At 47.6% G+C, this 20,256-nt stretch overlaps 1 protein-coding gene across 3 annotated transcripts; it reads right to left on the bottom strand.

The window, feature by feature from the left end:
- Positions 1-530: 530 nt before the first annotated feature.
- kank2 (KN motif and ankyrin repeat domains 2) lies at positions 531-18,762 on the bottom strand. Of its 3 annotated transcripts, none has more exons than XM_052048304.1 (12): positions 18,622-18,762; positions 7,399-7,469; positions 5,803-7,173; positions 4,715-4,918; positions 4,524-4,632; positions 3,943-4,440; positions 3,776-3,863; positions 3,257-3,476; positions 2,809-2,951; positions 2,080-2,280; positions 1,834-1,932; positions 531-1,520 (listed from the first exon to the last, which is right to left on the bottom strand). In XM_052048304.1, the coding sequence occupies exons 2-12, from the start codon at positions 7,433-7,435 to the stop codon at positions 1,464-1,466; spliced, it is 3,027 nt and encodes a 1,008-aa protein (XP_051904264.1). In that variant the 5' UTR covers positions 7,436-7,469; positions 18,622-18,762; the 3' UTR covers positions 531-1,463. The 3 variants fall into 3 exon arrangements, with proteins under 3 accessions (XP_051904264.1, XP_051904265.1, XP_051904266.1); XM_052048305.1 differs by lacking the exon at positions 18,622-18,762 and adding an exon at positions 11,562-11,644; XM_052048306.1 differs by lacking the exon at positions 18,622-18,762 and adding an exon at positions 7,645-7,761.
- Positions 18,763-20,256: the final 1,494 nt, after the last annotated feature.

Genomic DNA, 20,256 nt, shown 5'->3' with positions numbered 1-20,256 from the left:
GTTTTTTGCCGAAAAAAATGACCATGTATAGTAAGATGTTTTTAGCCGAAAAAAATGACCATGTATAATAAGGCGTTTTTAACCGAAAAACCGACCATGTATAGTAAGGCTTTTTTAACTGAAAAAACGACCATGTATAGTAAGGCTTTTTTAACCGAAAAAACGACCATGTATAGTAAGCCGCATTTAGCCGAAAAAAAAACGACCATGAATAATAAGGCGTTTTTGGATGAAAAAAATTACCATGTATAGTAAGGCGTTTTTAGCCGAAAAAACGACCATGTATTGTAAGGCCTTTTTTAACGGTAAAAAAAACGACCATGCATAGTAAGGCGTTTTTAACCGAAAAAACGGCCATGTATAGTAAGGCGTTTTAATCGAAAAAATTGTGTGGCGCCCTCTGGTGGATACTTTCCAGCGTTACAACACAAGGACCCCTCACACGGAGTATTAGTGTGCTGTTTAAACAATAATCTCCCCCAAAAACGTGCAATTGCAACAAGAGCAGAACCAAATAAAGAAACACAAGGGAAAGTGAGGTCCGTATTTATTCATAGTTCTTCCCCCCCAAAAAATGCACAAGAGAAGAAACAGTCTAAAATTTGCAGATAAACCTTCATCAGAAATGAGCTTTACTTAAGAGCTGTGCGGTTACATAGAACGGGTGTGAGCTTAAAAACCCAACGTGTATTTCAAAAAACAAACAAACAGAAAAAAAAGATGCTATCATGAAACACCTTTTATAAAACGTTGACTTGCTCCAAAGTAAATATGAAAGTTTAGCGGGACTAAAAAGTCTCTGAAATGTCGACATCAAGCGCCAATGCACTTTGAATTTCGGTGTGATAGCTACCAGTTGAAAGGGACATATATTATTTCCATATAACTTACACAGTCCGTCCTCCTCAGTCACTTTCCGTTTCTATTCCTTCATTCGAGACCGCAGCAGACTGCTCAGCGTATTGCTTCCTCCCGCTGTCCACGTACAATTACAGTTCAACTCTTCCGTTTGGCTTTCAACCTTTGTGGATGAAAACAAACACTGCTGTACCTTCATCAAACGTATTCATTTTTTTGGCTGGTGTGAATCAAATAAAAATAGTCGTCCGCTAAGGTCCTGAGGTAAAGCAGATTTAGGAAGGGGAAAAAAAATGGAGAGTGTATAACATTTGGTGTATAAATACGGATAAAACAGTTGCGGTGGTGAGAAAGTGGACGCAACCGATCAAGGACACTTTTTGAAACACGAGAGGGCGGCGCCAGTTATCCCACATGTGCTGACATCACGTTCTTCCAAACACTCGTGTTATTTTAGTGGCGTTCAGTCGCTCATAATACAAAACAACTACAACAACAAAAAGCAACGGCTGTGAGAGGCCCGGCAGCTGATAACGGCGGTATTTGGTGGGTCGCGCGGCCATCACTTGATCATCATGTGCTTTAAATAACAAGGGGAAGACTTTCTATTTTGTTTCACCGGCTGGCGGAGAAGAGCCCAGCAGAGGAGATTTTGGAGAAACCTAAAAGATGGAAGAAAATAGCAAAATGTGATTTTGTAGTCAGTCTGTGGCAGAATCACAACAACTTTTCCTGTTTGCATGCAGACTACAATTCTTATACAGTAAGAATTCTGTATGGCGGTGTTGCGTAATGTGTAAGGGAAGTGACAACGGTCACTCCAGTGGACAGCGTAGCATGTTATCAGGTGACAGCGTTGCATGAAAAAAAATCAGCTGAGGAAACCCTGAAGTGAGCTTTACTGACGCCTAAATTGTCCAAAGGCGTGAGCACTGTCGAAGACGGGTGGGGTGGAGAGGGTCTATGTTCACTTACGGGGGAAGGAGGCTTGGCAAAGTTGAGGTGAGCGTAGAGAAGCACGGCGATGTCGTTCTGGCTGGCCTCCAGAGCGATGGAGAGCGCAGTGCTGCCATCCTGAAACATGTGAGCAAGATGGCGTTCAACAGGGCACAGTATTAGAAACTGACTTTTTTTTTTAAATATGTATAAAAAGAGCTGGCTTTATGGAGGGGAAAATTATCCAAGCAGTTTTTTTTTTTGTGATCCCGACACGCCACTCACGTTATCAGTGAGGGTGGCGTCACAGCCAGGCACAGACAGTAGCTGTCGCACAATGTCCACGTGACCGTGCTCGCAGGCGCACATGAGCGCCGTGGAGCCGTCTTCGTCGCGGATGTTGACTTGGGCCCCGCAGGACAGAAGGGCCCGCACCATATCCCCCCGCCCGTGGCTGACCGCCAGCATCAGTGCCGTCTGACCCGCCTGGGAGACACAGTGGAAAAACGGGAACATTTCTTTTAGCCTTCAAAGAACGAACGAGCGGGGGTGTTCTGTCATGATGTAATTTAAATGACGTAACGTTTAAGGAGGGTAGAAAATGCGTATTTGATCGGGTGAATTTCAAAAACAGAACTGAATTCAAGTAAGAGTCTAACCTTTGATCTGAGAAAAAAAGGTCTTTCTTCTAAAAACAAGAAGGTCGTTATTCTCCGAAAACAGGGCAATAATAGACTTCTTGTTGAAAAACTTTAAAAGAAAATGCATTCATTCGAGTTACGTCAGATTCATGTGATGAGACGTCACACTCAACTCAGCTTGTAATTGACCCAATGCTGTACAATAAAGTAGAGAGCTGGACTTTATTTACTACGTTAAATTTGCTATCTTGTTAGCCAAAGAGCATTATTTCCCAAATTTGTTGTGCTTTTTCTTGTTTTCCCATAAACGTTCAAAATCCTGAGAGAACCGTTAGGCCTTGCAGTAAGAGCATGTGAGCAACAGAGGGCGCACCTGGCTGGCCTTGGCATTGACGTCCCCAGTGCGCAACAGCTGCAGGACAGCTTGAAGGTCACCGTCCGAGTGGAAGGCAGCCAGAGCGGTTAGCATGATGGCCGTGTAGCCCGCCTTGTTCTGCTTGTTGGCATTACACAGGCCTGTCGGAGGAAAACAAAAAACAAAAAACAAAAAAACGGATGTTTAGAAAAAAATAATGTCATCAAATATTTGCCTGGCTACTAATGAGGTCAAATGTGATATTAAGTGCACGGATGAACGTGTTTAAACCAATGGTTGCTAGGCAGAACTTGTGGTTGAAAAAAAAAGTGTCCATCATCAGTCTCACTATGTTTCCTTGGGAACCCAGGGCAGAGGGCCCCCACATGCAGGGTCTGTAAAAAAATGTAACGCTTTCAAGCCCCCCCCCCACCCCACACACACACATCAAATCTGTACAACTCACCGGTGTCAAGCAGCAGTTTCACCACGGGGAAGTTCGAGTGCGAGACGGTATAATGCAGCGCCGTGTTGCCGTTGCCGTCCGCCATGTTGATGACAAACTGCAGCAACTGAGGCGAGATGGCGGCGAAAGCGTCCATGTAGGCCTGGACCGCCGTCACGTCCGCCGCCTTGTGGCACGACACGCGGAGCCACTCCTGCAGCACGCCGGTGTACGCCTCCCTCTAGAATCAGGACAAGTTACATATTAGGATAACGACAAAAAATCATTCCGACAAATGTGTGGCTTTATTGCTTTTCATGAATCACGACTTGACTGCACTTCTTAACTCATTCACTTCCAAAGACGTTTTTAAACGTCTTTTCAGACTTGGTCTAGATTGGCTGGTACTGAATGAGTTAAGCAGTGAACTTATCTAGGCACTATACATTGCAGCCTGCGCAATTTGGAAATTGGCCCAATTGTTCAATCTGAATTAAAATACACATGCCGAAGTGTTTATAGGGTGAGGATGAGGCATACCGCTTCTTGCTGGCTGAAGGCGTTGGGCTCTCCGAGGGCCTTTTGAAGGTCACAAAGAGCCGACTTCAGGCTGTCACTTAGTTCCAACCTGGAATGAAGACAACGTAGGCTGCTGATGGTTTGTCAGCGCGTCAGTTTGCCGGCCCACAAATCCCTTGGGACCTTACCTGACTTGTTTTGCGGGGACGCTCACGGACGCAAGCTCAGATTCCGATTGGCCGGAGGGCTCGCCGGTGTCCGCCTGCTGCCCGGTAATCTCTGAACTTTGAGTGGCACATTGAGGGACCGCCGAGGAGGTAACGGGCGACATTGATTCAGTGCTGGTGGCCGACGTCGTGCCGACGGGCTCTTGGCAGGCAGAAGCGTTGGCCGGGCACGGGGAAGGCGGGCTGGCGCCAGGCGTCGACGTCTGGGGGCGACATTCTGGAGCCACGGCCTCGGTCGCCAGTGACGGTTGTGATTTGTCCGCCGTTGCTGGCGGAGAGTCGGAGCGCCTGTCCAACGAATGGACGGTTGTCTGGCGAGGTACGTCGCCCTCTAGAGGCCGGGAGTACTGCTGGTGGTCGGCGGTGCACTCTGGCAGTTTTTCCCTGGCTTCGTGATACTCGCTGGAGTCGCTCTCCTCGTCCGAGCTGCTGCTGTCATCAGATGACGTCGACTCATAACTGAATAAAGGAAAAAAAAAGCACACTTTTGTGATGCCAATTTTCAGGTTACAGGGTGCACGAAAGGGTTAAATGACACATACCCGCCATTAACGCCAATAAACTGGAGGTTTTTCTTGGTCGACGGAGAGCCCGGTTCGCCCTCTGCTTTCCGCTTCATGATGGACCTCAGAGAGGATTGGGGAGACGAGGCTGTGCAAAATCAGTTCAAATCAGTCCTTTTAAGCTCAGCAGAAACGGCGGCGAGGAGCAGCGCCTGCGACGAGAAGCTTACCTGCGGCGCGGCCGTCTTGAAGCGTCTCCGCGCCGGTTTCCAGGCGAGTCTCGCCCTCTTTGAAGTACACGGCGGCAATCTGATTGCCGGCCGTGCCGACGACAACGGCGGGGTTGGATACGGGCGTGGATGTGGACAACTCGCTCTTGAGAACGTCGCGCACTTGCTTGGAGCTGACCGCAATCGGCAACCCCAGCGCGGCTTCTGCAGAAGGAGACCGATTATTACACTTGGCATTATTCACGACGTCAGTAGTTTTTACATAGCTTGCTAGTTTTTTCTTTTCTTTCAATAAACACATGTAACACATTAATAAACAGCATTGCGTTTATTGTCAATGTTTTGGTCTTATGGGCCAAAATTTATCTTCATTTAACCGTCTTTTAACTCATTCAATCCCAGCCATTTTCACCGGAGAAAATCTTGACTGATCTTGCAAGGCCCACAGAATATTTGGTTCTAATGCTATATAAACATGGAGCCTACCAAAATAAAGTTTGGACTCTCTTCCTCCAGCAGAAAAAAAAAAGATTCTTTTTCCATTCTTCAGCAATCGTCATGACAAAATGGCTACGTTTCATGAAAATGGCGATTCCTGGGCAAAAGAAAACTGAGAAAAAGAGCTTTTTGTAAAAGCATGCATTTCAAGCACGTAGGGCACCACTGCCACCTACTGGTCCCTTTTTTTTTTACATGATTTACAATGCAAGCAGCTTAGTCTCATTCACAGATTGCATCGGACCCTAAACTCTGACGCAAAAAAAAAAAAGACTTAGACGTACAAATACGTCCTTGGTAGGCGGGGCCTAATTTAAGTGCGTCTTGTGGAATGAAAGAGTGAAGCATTCACTACAACAAAATGTTATCAAACAAGTCAATCACAAATCAGATAACAAAAAAAAAACTGAACCAGGAAATGTACTTGGCAATTCGTAGACTTTGCGATTCAGCTCCTTGATCATAAAACAGCAAAAATATTGACCGAGATATTGATTCGAAAACGTCGAGGATGCCGTACGAAAGTTCAGCTGGACTGCCCAATATCACGGACATTTGTGAGCCGTCGATTGGAATGGTTCTTTCCGTACCTGCCAAGTCGTCAGATTGTCCTCGGCGGTGGCCCTCCAACAGCGGCAACGGGGAGCTGCAGCGGACCGCTCGGAGCAGAGTGCCCACCTCCACCACAGTGGGCTGCTCCAGCGTGTACACTTGGATGCCGACGGTCCTCTGTTCCCTTTGCGGGCACTGCTGCGTGAAGCTGACCACCGTCTGCAGGTTGCCGTCCTGCAGCTCCTGCCAGCCCATGGTGGTGGCCCTCACCGGACGCTCGGCCCGAGGACCCTTGTCCTTCTCGGCGGACGTGGCTCGCAGCTCCTCCATCATTCTTTTGAGCTGCCCCTCCAGATGAACCACTTGGTTCTTCAGAGCCTCGGCCTCGGGTAGGAGCCCCAGATCCACCTCCCGAACACCCACCCCGACCTGGCGACTGCTCTTCTCGCCCTCCGGTCCCACTCCGATGGTGCGCAGCTCCCGTTTAGAATCCGGTCGGGCCCCGCCCACGATAACCGTGTCCTCGATCTCGCATCCCGAGTCTTGTTTGGAGCCTTCCGGCGCGGCGGGACACGTCGGCCCCGACGGCTTGTCGGCATCCTTGGCTCCCGCGCCGACTTCTTCTTCCGGAATGTCGATGTACAGCTCTCCTCGGCCGCGGCCTCGGTTGAAGCCCATGGTGTGGCCCAGAAACTTCTGGCTCTTCAGTTGGACGCTGAGCTGCCGCTTCTCTTCCTGCAGCACGGAAATCTTCACCTGCAGCACGGGGATGGTCTTCACCTGCTCCTCCAGGTCTCGGATCTTCCGGAGGGCAGCCGCCATCTGCTCGCGGACGTGCTGCAGGTGCGCCGGAGTGGGCGTGACCGGGGTGGACAGTCCAGAGTTCATTGGAGTAAAAGTTCCCCCCCCTCCACCGCCACCCCCGCCCCCTCCTGCCCCGTGGGCTCGGTTGTAGCTTTGCGCGCTGCTAATGGAGGTGTTGGAGCCCGCCACGCTGCTGTGCATGCTGCCCAGGTTGGAGAAGCGCCTTCCTTCTTTCTCCTCCTCCAGCTTCCGCCGCGCATCCAACAAGGTCTTCTCCACGCGGGCGGTGCTGAAGTTGGGCCTGTGGTAGCCCGGAGCGCAGTACGAGAAAGACGAGTGGCGACTGTCCACGCTGGCGTTGGAGCACAGCGACTCGGTGGAGGTCCACCAGGAGCCGGTGTAACCGCCGCCGCCGCCGCGAGGCAGCGAGCCGTAGCGCGGCCGCCGTTGCATGGGCACCCGCTTGATGGTGTTCCCCTTCTCGATGTCGTTGACATATTTGAGGAAGTCCAGGTCCAGACGGTAGCCGTAGGGGGTCTCCACTGAGTAGGGTGCCTCCTGTTCCTTGCCGCGCAAGGAGGGGGGAGCTGGCGAGCTGAGCTTCCCTGCGAGTGGAAGGAAAAAAAAATCAACTTGAAACAAATGGAAATATGCGTCTAATCTTGAGCTCAGACTTTAGAAAATGGGATCAACTCCGGGCCGCTGGGTTATTTGTGTACGCGGGCTGGACAATGAGGCGGGATGTGATTTCTAAACTCCTCCTTTCCAATGATGTCATCACAATTGATTTTCCCATTGCAATCGCCATCGAGCGTTTATAAATGCCGTACCTGGGAAGCCGGGGTCCATGTGCAGCACTTGAGCCATTTTAGGAAGGAGGCTGCTAGCAGATTACTCGCACCTGGAGGAGGAGGGGGAAGGGGGTGGGGGTGGGGGGCACAGAAACATTTGAAATTACTTGAACACTGAGCACCAGTTCGGAAAAATGCTGCAGTTGCTCAAATGATACTCAGATTGACATATTATCCCTCGCAATATGCGCCGTTACCGCGGCGACGCTGGATGACTTCATTTACCTCTCAGCGGTAAAAGATTTCAGATGTGCGGCGCCGTACACGTACACACGAGTCCTCACTTTCACTTTTTCGGCACATCGCTGTTATTGTGCAACTCCAGTTTGCCGAGCCCTCCCTCCCCCGTCCTCCCGTCTCCTGCCTCCCCCATCCTTTCCCCCGGCTAATTTTATCCGTCCATTTTTCTGAGCGTGGCGGGTCACAGTCGCCTGTGCGTGTTTGTTTCTCTTCGTAGTCTGCGCAGAAGAGGAGTTACGGGGGGGGGGAAAGTTTCCTGGCAGCCGATTCCAGGACAGAGGTTTGAGACTTGCAGCCTTATTAGGAATCGTCTGCACATGCAACGTTCTGCTTCGCAAAATCAGGGTTTACGCACGCACACATGCACACACGCAATCCCCCCCCCCCCCCCCCAACCCACCTTTATTTTCAGCTGCTTTCTCCACCATTTGCCCAAATGTCAGCTGACGATCAGGAGTTCTCAGCTGGCCTCCCCGTGCTCTGTGCTAATTGCTCGAGACCGTCATACATTTTCCTCAAACACATGACGGCTTGTTCCTTTTTACGAAGCTCACAAGCTCGTCCCGCAACCCCTCGGTTGGTCCATTTGGAAACAAATTAACTTCCTCGGTCATAGAGGATGGAATATTTAACATGAGTGTTGCATGCATTTCTTAATTTGCTTCATTTATTTTATTCATGAGATCCTCCATTACAATCTTCCAGGCTTCTACTCTGTAAGTCTTATTGCTAGCTTGGCTTTAATTAACCCTTTCATGCACCAAAAATGATAACCACGATAACGTGGCTGTCCACTGGTGTGACTGAAAGGGTTAAAATAATATTTTGGAAGACAAAATGAGAGTGATAAGTAAAAAGACAATTGCGGTTCCATTTTAGGAGTAGGGGCCAAAAGTCCCAAGGAAAGTTGGTCTTTGGAAAGTAAGAGTTAAGTTAAGTAATTGATTTGGCATCATGTCTTGTTGAAGGACTTGGATCTATTAAAGCAGGGGTGCCAATTACGGCGATCGCGATCGACCGGTAGATCGCCGACTGGTCCCAAGTCGATCGCGAGGGTTGTGGAGTGGAAAACAAACAACCATTTGTGTGTCTTTGTTAGTCATATATTTTTTGTGTTAATGCACACTGCACCCTAATCCTTCCATCAGTCTCATTTTCACAAAAAGTATTTTTAAAAATGAAATAAAATCAGCAGTCCGCAATTGCAACTTGTGATCGGAGCTGTTGTCGTGTACAATTCACAGATGGCACGGGCAAAGAATACGAATCTAGAGGGCCGAGGGAAGCACTTTAAAACGGTACACGTGAGCTACGATAGTTTACAGGCTGAAAAAGTGCGCCGCATGCCTCTGTGTCATGGTGTGCGTGTGCGTGAGCGGAAACGGGTCGATCGCCGGAGGTTGGTTGATCGAAAAGTCAATCTTCGGTCCAAAAAGTTTGGCCGCCCCTGTATTAAAGTTAAGTCATACGTTACAATACCAGGTCATACAAAACCGCAGAACAAAACCATTACCTTAAAATACCCCAAAAATTGTTATATGGAATGGATTACATGTTGCGGATGAGTATCACTTTTTTGGGGGTGGGGGGCTTTTTAATTATGACTGAGTGTGGGAGCGTGTCTTGTGTGTGTGGCATTGTCAATTTTCTAGTCAGGGTCGTTCTCTCTTTTGCGACTCCACTCACTCAATCGCTCGCACGCTGGCTGGCTGGCAAAAAGTAGGACGCTTGGAAACGCTGACTAAATGCATTTGGTATGTTTGAAGTCCCAGAGTCAGTTTAATGTGTCGCTACGATTTCTCTTCTTATCTGCGGCCTTCATCACCCGCTCATACCAACACTGCCACACACACACACACACACACACACACACACACACACACACACACACACACACACACACACACACACACGCTCATATATATATATACAAGCGCGGCCTTTCTGACATCGGGGCATAGCGTGACGCTTGCCACAATTCAAGCCGAGAGACAGTTCCGGTCTAAAATTTGAAAGGTTTGATAAGTTAGCCAACCGTATTGGAGGAAACTTTCCGAGAGGAATTTGTTCCAGCAGTTCGGGATGACTTCTCACAACAAGCCGGGATTTATGGAGAAGGGAAAAATGGGTGTTGGGAACTACATGAAGACAAAACGGCGACGTGGAACGATTACAATCAAGAATGAAAGCGAAGCGGTTTTGGCACTGTTTAACTGCAGTGCGGGATGAACCAAACATCCTCAACCCCCCGGCCGACTCGTGGCCGAGTCTCGGTTCAACTTTTGAGACACAAAAAACGTTTCATCTCTTTTTCCCACATCAGCGCATGAAAAAGAAAAAGATGGGGGTTAAAAAACGCCCACAGCAACAAGCCTCCCTCCGCATCTGTCTCGCTGGCAGTAACAGACTCACCCCCCCCCCCCCCCCCCCGTGCCCCCCTCGTGTGCATGCTCCACACTGAGAGTTCCATTGACATGACAAGCGAACAGAGACACTCTGTTCTCACTCAATTTCTAAGCCTTTCTGGAGAAAAAAATGTAGTCATTTATGGTCAAATAAAACCCTTTGTCTCCATGTTTGCTCTTCTGACTCGAAATTCTACTGAGCCTCATTTCTTTGAAAGAAAGTGTAACAGGCCAACCGCTGTCAAGTACGGTGCCAATTATCGTCTCTTTATGCAAGACGGCGGACATGATTTTCTGCCAAAGCTCAGTCACTTTGAAATTCGCACTAGCCCCACCTATGGGACAGGGGTGGAATATTATCAACTGCAACATTCACATCAGTAGAGATGGGCATTCCGTCCCTGGGCCCCCCCCCCCTTCTTCCCAACCCCTCCTCACCCCCCGCCTCTGCCGTCATCGTCTCTCGTCACGCACGAATATTTGTTTGTTTTTTTTCCGTCTTGAGTCAGAGTTAATCATTCTTGTTAGCTTGATGGAATCAACTGGAATCATTCAGTTGATTCCCAGCTGACTTTGGGCGGCCACAAAGTGGTTGCCAGCCAATGACGGGGCGCATATTACAAACCTGCGTTCACACGCAACTAAATTCACCCAGAATACCCAGACCAGCACGCTGATAATATGTAGACTCCATTAGTCGACTACAATCACAAAGGTCAACTCAAGGAAGCTCCATCGCTATGTTTTTGTCTACCCTGTTAGCATTGGCTGGTGAGCGACTAGCGCCGTGCAGGTGTTGACAAATGACATACAAATCCAGGTTGCGTCGCCGCAGAACTCCGTCATAAAGCGAGGACCTCCCGTGGATGAATGAATAGTTGATTATGTGTCGATTCTATCAAGGGAACGTAATCCGCAGCCTAGCCTGCAGGCAACAAATTCTTCAGCTTTCCGATGACTTTCTCCGAGCAAACCTCAAGTGCAGCTCGGCCCCTTTCGCGTTGATCCCTTCCAGTGCATCTGCGTGCCATGTTAATGGAGGCTAACTCCTCCTAGGCCTGCCTTTAAGATTAAAAGCCTCGCGTGGTTAAGATGCAGGTCAGTGTGCGCCGAATGCACATCTGTGGAATGTCCTGCAAGATTTTAACCGCATTACACGTTTGACCTCCCACGGCGCACCGACAGCAGCAATTCCCACGCGGCTGGTATCGACAAGATGTGTTTCGCGGTATCTAGAGCGAGTCACTTCAAAAGCTCAGGACCACCCCGAAGAGTCATTTCAGATTCTCTCCGGGTTGCGACTCCTCCAAGTGTATCAAAACGCACCGCTTCCACTCAAACTGAGTCACCTCACTGCTGTTGCCATTACAAAGGATTAAATTGCAGTAATGCAAAGTCAGAAATACCACCTTCTATGAAGGGTTTTTCCACCGACGTTCCCAGGCCCGAGAATGGTTTTTGAATAAAGAAGCAAAGACCATATTTTCCAGTTCATACCAGCAACGACGGGGGCTCGCTCGTCGCCGTCCTCCTTTCACACTTTTTTTTCCGGCCAGCACCTGAGAGAAAACAACAAGCAAGAAGGCTTAAGACTGCAGCCAACAACCTTTACCCAAAATTCAGGAAGGAAGCTCGTAGGTAGAGTTATGGCAAGTGGTCATCAGAGGCGTCGCTCGCAATGCCATTAAAGTTGTTGACTCAGAGATAAAAACAGACTTATGTCAGGGTGGAAGAGGCCGGCCCCCGCAACGCTCTAAACACCACTCGCAACGCCAGCAAAAACATTCCAGTCGTTCTCAGAGACACCGCGGATGTGAACAATAAAGCCCCAGCGAGAGACACTGATCACAGTTTGACCTGCTTGCGTTGCAGCCGGCCAGTGTGAGCATCTTCTCGGGATGGGAGCCGCCCTGCAGTGCGATTGGGAAATGTTTTCTTTGAGCAGCTGCACAGGTCACCTTCAAGACTGCAGGCGAAGACGACCATGAGCCGCAAATCACATGACCGCCGAGCGGCGTCGTTTAGTTTACCATCGAGCGGTTTGAGCCGATAAATCTTACCTTGTTTTTGCACCGGGGGGGGGGGGGGGGGGGGGTGAGTGACATCACAGCAGCGCGAGAATCAGGTGAAAACTAGCCAACTAAAGCCAAATCCCCCAACACGCAGGAACCCAAAACACATTCACTGACACCCACATCACTCACCGGGCTAAGCCCCGCCTATTAAAACAAAAGAAATGCATAAAAAAACATGCTACAGTAGAACAGCCTTCAGTTGAATGTGAGGATAGCGTCACAAAATGGACAGAAACAGTTATTGCAGCTCGCATGCATGCGATTATGAAAAAAATAATAAGAGATTATTTTGACTGATATTAAAATCACAATCAATGAACTATTATTCAATTATTTTAAAACTGTATTTATTCAACTACTAAAATTCAACAGCTCAAAAATAAATCAGTAAGACAGTAAAATTATAAATTTGAATAATAGCAACAAAAACACAAAGTAAAAATAAAAATACGAGCCGTTCCTGCTGTGTGCGTCTCGGCCTAGCGCAGCGGTGTGGTTATTAGCATGTATGAACAAGACAGATTAAGCTAAAAAGAAAATTGCTATTGAGCTTTATTAATGTAACTCACTTTTTACAGTATTTCCATATTTTCCTGAATGTATGTTACAACAGTGCTTATATGTAAATACTTATTTGAAGGTCTCCCGCTATTCCATGCTAATTTTAGCCCGTCAATGGGATTTTACATGGACTGCTAGCGTCAACCCTGGCGATTGTCATTCAACAGCTAAAAGCATTTTTTGTTGCCAAAAAGCGGATTTGTTGCTGTGTTGTTAAAGGACGTTGTATAAAATTCATGATCGTCAACACATTTCTTGTTCCAGATGCGTTTTCTCTGTGGCGGTAACTTCTGACTGTGGAAGCACGTAAGATGGTGGATCTTACCAAACTGAAGCCGAATGTACAGTTTGTTGCTATCAGGGCTTTACATTCCTTTGCTGTGTAGGAGTTGCGTATGTGGTGGATAAGTAACGTGACTGCGTCTGTTGATTGTCACACGTCCACTTAAGCCACCTAGCAGCGACATTTTTTTTTCCAAGTCATATTTGAGTGACCTTTTCGAAAGATCATAACAAGCCTTGTTGTTGTTGCCGTTGCTGAGCTCATTGTGTCACGTCAGAGGCGCTGCGCTCAGAGGGCGGAGTGTGTAGGAACGAACCTTTTTGCCGAACTGCAAATGACAAAGAGCCATTCATGCACAGCTCCCCCGTTCCACAGCTGGTTCTAATTTAAATAGAGGAGGGGCATCTCCTAGGAAGACCGACACCCTGTGCGCGTTTGGCAAGTAGTCCAGCTCAAAACAAACAAATAGCTGTTTGGGACCCGCACGCTGACGGTGCAACTCGCCGACACCGTCGAAAGTCTTCCCACTCGGACGGAGCCACAAACAAAGCTGTAGTCGGGTAATGACTGGTGATGTGAGAGCTGAGATTCAGCCCCTTTGAATTTGTCAGGAGTAACTTTCGCAATGACGTTTCCCCCGTCGAATTGGCATTAATACGTTGAGCTCAGATGGAGGAAGGGTTTACAGGAAAGGGAGAAACCCCTCCAAGGACCTTGGTAACAACCTCGTCACATCCTCCCAACACAAGAAAAAAATATATCAACAAAAAGGGATGACGTGAATGAAAAGTGAAACATTTTAAAATGGAAGCCGTGGCCCACCGGTGTGAATCACTGCAAATCCAGGATGTAGTCAACTCCCGAATGGCCAAAAGTACAGATGAGGGAGATCCCCACACGAGATCACAAGAACAAAAAGTCCAAGTGTAATTTCAAATGTCTTCGCCCCGACGATAACTATGATTTCTGCATTCCACGTCTAAAAATACTGAAGACAAAAGAGCGCACTCATGAGGAGGAGCAGAGGCAGCACTTTATCTCTCCGGACCGAAGCTCATTTATGGTCAAGACTTTCTTTCTCTGGGGGGGGGGGGGGGGGGGGGGGTTGGGGGCGAATCTTTAATGGAGACACACAAAGCAGTTACACAACAGCAGGGACGTGTGTATTCGCTCACCTCTTTGCTCCATGTGGAAAACAGATGGCTTCTTTCGCTCCGCTATATAATACGTCAACAAAACGTATACAGTTCTAACAACCAGATTGTTAACATAAGGAGCGTTGAGGAATCTGAACGACGTATATGGCGACACGGTGAAGCCGTGGCGGGCCAATGGGACGTCGCCACCTCCAGACGCTGCCCTTTTGGAAAAATCCCTGCTCCTTGCATTAAAAAAGAGGGTGCTGGGATGGAGGAGCGAGTATGAGGATGGCGACGTGCTGAGCGGTCTGGCGCTGGCCTTAAAAGGGAGGGGCTGCGAGGCTCGCATTACTCCTTGAGCGGAGTCAAACGGCCGGCGGCCCGGCTATTGGGTCATCCCGACAGGAAACTGAGCAAGGGAGAGGCACCGGAAAGAAACAAGCTAAAAAAGAAAAAAAAAAAACAGGCGGGGGTTGGGGCTTTGGGAGAAAATGGCTTAATGGGGAGGGGGGGGGGGGGTCGGCGGGGGAGGGGATTAAAAATGATGGCGAGCAGAGTGGCGACGGCGGGGGTCGTCAAGGGAGGAAAGATGAAGACCAGACGGAAGGAAGATGCTTGTTCAAATCGGGGATGGGGTTGAAAGATCTGCTTGGAGATTGGACGCCACAGCACGGGAAGTCATTTTAGTCCAGCAGCAGATCTTGTCGGTTCCTTTCCCACATTTAATAAGCCTGTAGCGATACCGACGTGGAAACTGTAAAATCGCCGTAGACGCCAGCGAGCCGGCGTCGCCCTTTGAAATGGCAAAACCACGACACGTTTCTCCGAAACTCCCAAAGTGTGCGACTCTTAACCAGATGCAGCCTTACGCGCTCGCAGTCCAATGTAACCTGATAACATGAATACAGTGCGCTGAGAAAGTTGAATTCAATCCGTGACCACGCTCACAATCTTGCTAGCGAATGGGCTGAAGTTGCCTTTAAATGTAGTTTCGGAACTGTGAAGCACATTGAGTTAGCTGCTGTGTGAAATGCGGTGTATAAGCAAAGCGCGTATTTAATAATAATAATAATGAGGAAAAAAAGGTAAATATCTTAGTAAAATATAATTCAATTCTAGCCATCCATCCATCTTCTACCGCTTATCCGGGGCCGGGTCGCGGGGGCAACAGCTTTAGCAGGGAAGCCCAGACTTCCCTCTCCCTAGCTACTTCTTCCAGCTCTCCCCGGGGGATCCCGAGGCGTTCCCAGGCCAGCTGGGTGACATAGTCTCTCCAGCGTGTCCTGGGTCTTCCTCGGGGTCTCCTCCCGGTGGGACATGCCCGGAACACCTCACCAGGGAGGCGTTCAGGAGGCATCCGAATCAGATGCCCAAGCCACCTCATCTGGCTCCTCTCGATGTGGAGAAGCGGCTCGACTCGGAGCCCTCAATTCTCAATTCTCAATTCAATTCTAGCCCTGAAATTAAATGATTATAACATATAATACAGTTAAATCTAGAATTAGCTCCGTTTTTTTCCAGGTTTTCTGGAAGAAAAAAAAAAACAATCTTGGCTCAAACTTGGCGTCATAAACCCAAATATGAACCGATTCTTAACTTTGGTGCACCGAATCTTCTGCCGACCTGTCCAACATTTGCCACGCTATGCGGGTGCGCTGAAGCCATCACGTAAGAAAATTTTGCGATCATGAAATGCTGTGTCACCGTGTGAAAGCTCAAACACAATTGTGGATCTATGCGCCTTCATTCAGTTCTGCGTGAAAAGTCAAAATAAATAAATACGGGCTGCTTTGCAAGATATCCACTATTAAGTCTTTCCTCGTCATCTAGACTCGACCATATGCCAACTAAAACCTGACTGACTACACCAATGCTTTTGCGCTGGGCCAGTATATTTGTTTAGACTGCGGCAAGAGCACACACACTTTTTCGAAGCGGATCTCGCGAGGGTAGGACAGTTGGATCGGCAATGGCAGCCAGCTCAAAACAGCAAGTGTGCCGGCCAAAAGCGCCGAGGCGAGGCAAATGCCTGAGCAGCGTTGTCTCGATTAGCAGCCATGGGAGCGGTCCTTGGAAAGCATCGCGCTCGGTGTCATCTGGCTGCTAATGTTGGGTGTGTTTTTTGGGGGGAAGCATTTTTTTGGGGGGGGAACATAATAAAACTTTTACTCAGTTGCTCCAACCTTGATTTAAAGGGATACACTTCGCATCATCAATCAGATGCTATCATGCTTTGGTTGTGAAATACGAGGGGAACTTCTAAGGTAGAAAAACATACATCTATCCAATTTTATGTCGCGCTTTTAGGGAAAAAAAAGAGTATTCATATCTATGGACAATTTAGAGTCTTCAAAGAACATGTTTTTTTGGGGAAGACTTGGGGGGAAAAAAACATGATACGGGTTTAAAAATATGTTTGCCGTGAAAGCGCGATACCAAGAAAGACATGCATGTAAATTTGACTTTGCAAAGCTGCATGTTCCGATGAAAAATGAATGCTGCGATTAAAATTCTGAATTGTGCAACTTTGAATACTTCTTTTGAGGATTTACTCTCACCTGATCAAACTCTATAGATCAGCTGTTTCATTCATTAGGTAAGGTCCATTTAGAAGTCTATGTCCTCCTCCGTGCGCAATCTGACGACACTTTGATTGCATGTAAAACAACGGGGGAAAAAAGCATCCTTTCATCATAAAAATGTCCACATTTGAGTGATGCAGTGTATTGTTGCACAAGAACAAATGCTCCATTATCCAGCCGTGCACCCGGCAGCTAATCAGTAGACAGTCGACTATGTCGTGCAGGTTCCGGGGCGTAATTTCATTAGTCCTGCCGGCGTGTGGCCCAGTGTACAAATAGGGTCTATGACACCGCATTCCATCGCAGCCCCCAGGTAGGGTGTGTGTGTGTGGGGGGGGGGGGGGGGGGGGGTCCAAACATTATAACGAGATGCATTACATTCCGGAGATGAAATTCCGCGGGGTTCCCAGGACTCAGAAAAACAAATGATGTTTCATCGCGATTCAGCAATGGGTCATGTTACCGCTGTTATAAAATGGTTCCATTGGGCGGTTTCGGAGCATTTGGTCGGGTCCACTCACTTCACGGAGTGTAACACAAACAGAGGAGCCACACACCACTCGGGACGGAGCCCATCCAAAGAGCCCGACCGCTGGCATTGAATACGGCCCGCTGCACACCAGCGGCAACAGTGCCGTATTGTACAGAGGACCGATAACACACTGCGTGCCAGCCAAGCCTGCGACTATACCCGCACATCCTGCCACGGTCCGCACAACTGTCATCGGAACAACATCTGACATCAGGCATCAACAACTGAGCTCATTATGAAATCGACTGTCACAAAAAATGAGTCCATAAATAATTACGGGCAGCTTCAACTTGTTTTGAGTTTTACAAGTTTGTATGACGACAATAAGCTTTTACGTGCCACCTTTCACTAGAGTTACACAGAGGATTTGATACGACACAGTAAGCCGCGAATCAAGAAGAATCATTTGGGGAAAAATTGATTTGTGCTCACACTGAGTATTTTTCATCCAATTAGTTGATTAACCGATAAGCTCATCGATTCAAGTTAGATTGCCACAATTTGTGAAAGGAAATTGGGTCCAAAAGGATCCTTTTGTAAGTTTCAGGTCCGTCCCCCCTCATCCATCTTTTGAGGAGCCCCGGCACACATTGTGGGGGGGGGCTCCAACCCGACCAGACAAGCACATTTTGAGTGTGAGAGCGAAAAAAAAGTGGTCCAACATCTGGAAATAATGAAGAGCAGCAGAGAGCTCGGACCCACCCTCTCCCCCGAGCAGCTGCATGGACATTCACAAAAAAGGGGGAAAAAATAATTGGTCTTCGGCATGGCTAGTTGCGGAGGGTGGGGGTGGCGGGGGCGGGACGTCACACATTATGCTGTAATGCTGACGCTTCTTCAACCATAAAAAGTTGTAATTAGCCCCCCTTATACACACCCCCCACACACACGCGCGCATTAGAGATTACCACCCCACTAGGAGTCCTTTAGTACAATACACATAGACTGGACAGCAGCGATTTTGTGCACACAAGCCGGTAGACAATCGAACGAGATGCAAACAAAACAAACGTTCTATAGACGACGATTTAGATTTTTGTTTGCAATTATTATGATGAAGGCGAATATTTAAAAATCTCGCTAAATTGAGGAGAGCACGAGTCTCATTCATCACATGGCAAAAGGGGCTAAAATAAAACTATTTTTATCAGTATTTTTATCAAGTAAAAGTTCTATGAAATCCTGGAGCTTTATATTTGGCGTTACTTTTGAGAGAAAAAATAGCAAATTGGATTGACCGCTTCGAGGGGTGGGGGGGCGGTGTGCGAGCTAGCAGCTCGCACACCGCACGTGCCAATCCAACCCAATGAAAAATAACAAGCGTTTTCCCCCCCCACCTTTGTTTTAAAACAACAAATTAAATGGAATTTAAATGCTGTTCTTACCTGCCCCCCGTTTTGATAAATCCTTCCAGCCGCTTCGGCCCCGGGAGCGCTCACTGACAGACAGACAAAAACACCGCAGCCAGGATGCTCGGCGCGCCTCCCCCCCGCTCCTCTTAAAGGGCCAGCAGCACCCATTTCACGCTCCTGCAAACACATTTCATAGACCCTCCTAAGAGTACTGGAACTTCTTTAAGTGGAAAAAGTGGAAGGTCTTAGACAGGCAAAGTACCAAACCATAACCCAATAGCTTTCTCCACTTCCTGAAGAGGAAACTCAAGGGACAAATCCCAGAAACAAGTGAACTGCAAGAGGCTGCAGTAAAGGCCGGGAAATGCATTTTAAGTGAAGTAAACAACAGTCTGGCGAAGTCAATGGGTTACAGGCTAGGTATTTTTTTCTGGTCATACTTTGTGAGAACAAGTTTGAACTACGGGTAAATTAAATTCTGAACTAAATGGAGTCTGAAAAAGTGTTCCTGAGATCAATTTTGCCGATGTCCAGACATGAGAAAACAAAAGGCAGGATGAATACAGTACATACCTCAATGAGTCGAGAGTGGGCGCTCTGGAGCAGGACAATGGCAGGCCTCAATCGACCTCGGTGGAGTCAGAGGAGAAAACCAATCGGCTTTCCATTCTAAAAAGGAGACCTATTTTTATTTGAACAATAACAACAGCAGGGGGGCCTTCTTTCAAAGGCCAATTGGGGTGCAAAGGACCTCAGGATTTAGAGGACAAACCCTTTATGATGATCCTCCTGATCCACAAAGGATTGGGATTTCAATGAAAGGCTCAGTCAGCATCTTAGTTCTTGACTAAAAGGAGTTACCGTGACTCCTTGAATTTCTTCAAGAATCTCAACGATGACGATTGCGTCATCCAGATAGGAGAGAATGATTACATCTTTAACATTTAAAATAAAATAATCCAGTTGCCGTCTTTTGACTTCAATCTAGCATGATTGGGGTCCTGAAAAAAACAGCAGAATGGGATCAATTAGGTTAATACAGTTCAGCGTTATCTTCATCACATAAAAACATCAGTTGTTAAGTTTACATAGTCAATGAAGAAGTTGCTATATTATTCATTCCAAATGCCCTTTTCTCCCCCCGCCCCCAATAAAACGAATTACATTTCACAGAGGAAACCCTGCTGGACGGGCATGAATGAGATGGGCCTGTTTTATCAGCTCTCCCACCTGGGATTGTTTATTTTACAAGTTATTTAACTCTGTATACTTACACTGAAGCCTGTGCAAAACTTTCATTTCGGAGACCCCATGAAGAACTAGCACTATAAATGAACCCAAATATAAACGCAAGTGCAAAAAGAAAAGCAAATATAACTCGCTCTGTAACAATATACAAGCAATAAAAGTCATTAAGTTGTAGGAAAGGTAATTTAATAGAAGGCAGCAGTAAAAAAAACAAAAACCAAACAAAAAAAAGATAATGTAAATAAATAAAAGTTATCGAAGAGGTGAAACAAAAAACAGTGGGGTCTTGATAAAACAAGAAAAGCACAAATATTGCTACAACAGTGTTAGTTTACAATAGTGCAAGATAATTAGGACAGTAGTCAGAACAGTGTCGCCTGTCACGAGTTCATTCAAAAGCAACTCGCATGCCGCAACATC

This window comes from Hippocampus zosterae, chromosome 17 (genome assembly GCF_025434085.1).
Source record: "Hippocampus zosterae strain Florida chromosome 17, ASM2543408v3, whole genome shotgun sequence".
Classification (NCBI taxonomy): domain Eukaryota; kingdom Metazoa; phylum Chordata; class Actinopteri; order Syngnathiformes; family Syngnathidae; genus Hippocampus; species Hippocampus zosterae.
This window is presented reverse-complemented; position numbering and strand designations above follow the sequence as displayed.